Source organism: Ambystoma mexicanum, chromosome 3q (genome assembly GCF_040938575.1).
Source record: "Ambystoma mexicanum isolate Mex_15411 chromosome 3q, UKY_AmexF1_1, whole genome shotgun sequence".
Taxonomy (NCBI): domain Eukaryota; kingdom Metazoa; phylum Chordata; class Amphibia; order Caudata; family Ambystomatidae; genus Ambystoma; species Ambystoma mexicanum.
In genome coordinates, this window is record NC_090926.1 from 1,173,513,492 (window position 1) to 1,173,517,244 (window position 3,753).

Consider the following 3,753-nt stretch of genomic DNA (forward strand, 5'->3'; position numbering starts at 1 on the left):
GGGTGTGCGGCGGTGGCGGCGGCAGCGGTTCACATCCAGACTCCAGGAGAGAGCCAGGGAGGGAGAGGGGCGAGGGGAGCGCAGGCAGCAGCAGACAGACAGACCCCCGTCCGTCTCTCCTCCTCCAGGAACACGCAGCTTCTCGCAGCGCCTCACCCCAAGTCACAAGAAGAGGGGGAGGGAGGAGGGGGGTGGGGGAGAGCGAGGGGAGATGCGGCTGCGGGGGTGGGGGGCACTCCGACGACCGGCAAAGGCCCTGTGCCCCCTGGTCGCCCCCCGGCATCCTGGCGCACAGGTCACTGCCGAGGGCGACTGCCAGCACTCAGAAACATACACACAACCACCTGAGCAAGCGCCCATACTCACTCAAGTGTGCAGGGAATGCACAGTGCAGACATGCACAAACAAACAGGTGCGCGGACACGCCGAAATACACACATGCACATGCACTTAGAAATATGCACAAAGGAATGCACGCGCGCGCGCGCACACACACACACACGTATATACATTCATGCAAAGGTACACACTCAGAAACACACAGACATCCAATGAATACATGGATACGTACCCCCAACATATCCACGCATGTACGTATACATAAGCGTACATTAAGATAAGCAAATGCGTGTATACACTCCGGAATGGGCACGTGGAGAAATAAACATGCGGGCACATCAATGTGCGCATTCCATAAATAGATATGCGCGTGCACGCGCACAATCATTCAGCTATACTCGCCTACATAGTGGGGGGCGCCCACACCATGCAATGAACACTAGGGGAACCCTATAGCACACACGCGCACAGCAATTCGGTCGCCGTTTCTAGGAGAGGGCATTCGAAGCCTAGACACGTTCACGTCCTCTTATTTTGAAAGTCTTCAAAACACTTTTGGGAGTAAATGACTTCCCTGGACAATGAGTGGCGCTGCCATCTGGAAAAGTCCCCGCCTGGCACATATCACGGCACTTCTGGCACATATCACGGCACTTATGGCACATATCACGGCACTTCTGGCACACATGATGGCACTCCTGGGACATATCAAGGCACTTCTGGCACACATGATGGCACTCCTGGGACATATCACGGCACTTCTGGCACACATGATGGCACTCCTGGGACATATCACGGCACTTCTGGCACACATAATGACACTCCTGGGACATATAATGGCACTTCTGACACATATGATGGCACTCCTGGGACATATCAAGGTTCTGGCACACATGATGGCACCCTTGGGACATATCACGGCACTTCTGGCACACATGACTTCTGGGACATATCACGGCACTTCTGACACATATGATGGCACTCCTGGGACATATCATAGCACTTCTGGCACACATGATGGCACTCCTGGGACATATCATAGCACTTCTGGCACACATGATGGCACTCCTGGGACATATCACGGCACTTCTGGCACACATGATGGCACTCCTGGGACATATCATAGCACTTCTGTCACACATGATGGCACTCCTGGGACATATCACGGCACTTCTGGCACACATGATGGCACTCCTGGGACATATCATTGCACTTCTGGCACACATGATGGCACTCCTGGGACATATCACGGCACTTCTGGCACACATGATGGCACTCCTGGGACATATCATAGCACTTCTGTCACACATGATGGCACTCCTGGGACATATCACGGCACTTCTGGCACACATAATGACACTCCTGGGACATATAATGGCACTTCTGGCACACATGATGGCACTCCTGGGACATATCACGGCACTTCTGGCACACATGATGGCACTCCTGGGACATATCATAGCACTTCTGGCACACATGATGGCACTCCTGGGACATATCACGGCACTTCTGGCACACATAATGACACTCCTGGGACATATAATGGCACTTCTGGCACACATGATGGCACTCCTGGGACATATCACGGCACTTCTGGCACACATGATGGCACTCCTGGGACATATCACGGCACTTCTGGCACACATGATGGCACTCCTGGGACATATCACGGCACTTCTGGCACACATAATGACACTCCTGGGACATATAATGGCACTTCTGGCACACATGATGGCACTCCTGGGACATATCACGGCACTTCTGGCACACATGATGGCACTCCTGGGACATATCATAGCACTTCTGGCACACATGATGGCACTCCTGGGACATATCACGGCACTTCTGGCACACATAATGACACTCCTGGGACATATAATGGCACTTCTGGCACACATGATGGCACTCCTGGGACATATCACGGCACTTCTGGCACACATGATGGCACTCCTGGGACATATCACGGCACTTCTGGCACACATGATGGCACCCTTGGGACATATCACCGCATTTCTGGCACACATAATGACACTCCTGGGACATATAATGGCACTTCTGGCACACATGATGGCACCCTTGGGACATATCACGGCACTTCTGGCACACATAATGACAGTTTTTGGACAAAGGTTAAATTCTTTAGGCATTTGATGTCACCTTTGTGCAAAGTGTGGTGCTTTTAGGACACATATCTCTTTAGGGCCACGTGACAGCAGTTATCTCATCAAATGGCAGAGTGGCTTCGATATATGTTGACACTTTGTGGGCACGTATTGGCACTTCCGGCCCTCAATCGTACTCATTCACCCACTCGCTCATTCTCTCAGTGGTCAAGAAACACACACACACACACGCACGCACGCACGCACGCACGCGCACACACACACACACACCCCCCCTATTCACTATCCTAGATAGCCCCTAACATAGCCAGCCAAGAACTCGCTCGCTCGCTCACTCACTCACTCACTCACTCGTCCTCTATGTGATCACCATATTCACCCATATACCTACTTATCTTTTGGCTCAATCTCCTACATAGACCACACCATGCCCAGTCAAGCACTCGCTGCCCACCCGCTCACTCCCTTTCCCACAATGACTGCTCCAAAACACTTGGCTTCAGAAAACCGAAGGGCGCCAACTCACTAGTAGCCTCTAAACAGGACGACAGACACACTCGAAAGAGAATTCACCCAAATCTACAATGATACGAAGCCCGCTACACGGGTGACAGGAGGTGAGGGGTGCTGCATGGGGGAAACGAAAAGGGAATCGGAAACCAATTTAAAAAGAGGGTACCCCTCCCCCACGACCCAAAGAATACGAGCGCCCTTGAAATAGAATTCACACAAATCCACAATGAAACAAAGCCCGGTACATGGGTGAGAGATGGGGAGGGAGTGTGCTGTGTGGGGGAAACGAAAAGGGAATGGGGTACCAACTGAAAAAGAGGGAACCCCCTCCCCCGAAGCAAAGAACATGACCATACTCGAAAGATAATTCACACAAATCCACAATGGAACAAAGCCCAGTACATGAGTGAGAGATGGGCAGGGGAGTGTGCTGTATGGGGGAAACGAAAAGGGAATGGGGTACCAACTGAAAAAGGGGGTATCCCCTCCCCCGACCCAAAGAACATGACCACACTCGAAAGAGAATTCACACAAGTCCACAATGAAACAAAGCCCAGTACATGAGTGAGAGATGGGCAGGGGAGTGTGCTGTATGGGGGAAACGAAAGGGGAATGGGGTACCAACTGAAAAAGGGGGTATCCCCTCCCCCGACTCAAAGAACATGACCACACTCGAAAGAGAATTCACACAAGTCCACAATGAAACAAAGCCCAGTACATGGGTGAGAGATGGGGGTGTGTGTGCTGTGTGGGGGAAACGAAAAGGGAATGGGGGACC

At 52.2% G+C, this 3,753-nt stretch overlaps 1 protein-coding gene across 1 annotated transcript; it reads right to left on the reverse strand.

Moving 5' to 3' along the window:
- Positions 1–1,641: 1,641 nt before the first annotated feature.
- LOC138448091 (CCHC-type zinc finger nucleic acid binding protein-like) lies at positions 1,642–2,298 on the reverse strand. Its single transcript, XM_069604634.1, has one exon. It carries the CDS (start codon positions 2,296–2,298, stop codon positions 1,642–1,644), a length of 657 nt encoding a protein of 218 aa, XP_069460735.1.
- Between the last annotated feature and the right edge of the window lie 1,455 nt (positions 2,299–3,753).

Coding starts and splice junctions, on each gene's coding strand:
- LOC138448091 (XM_069604634.1), bottom strand. CDS start 2,298: ATGTCCCAGGAGTGCCATCATGTGTGCCAGAAGTGCCGTGATATGTCC.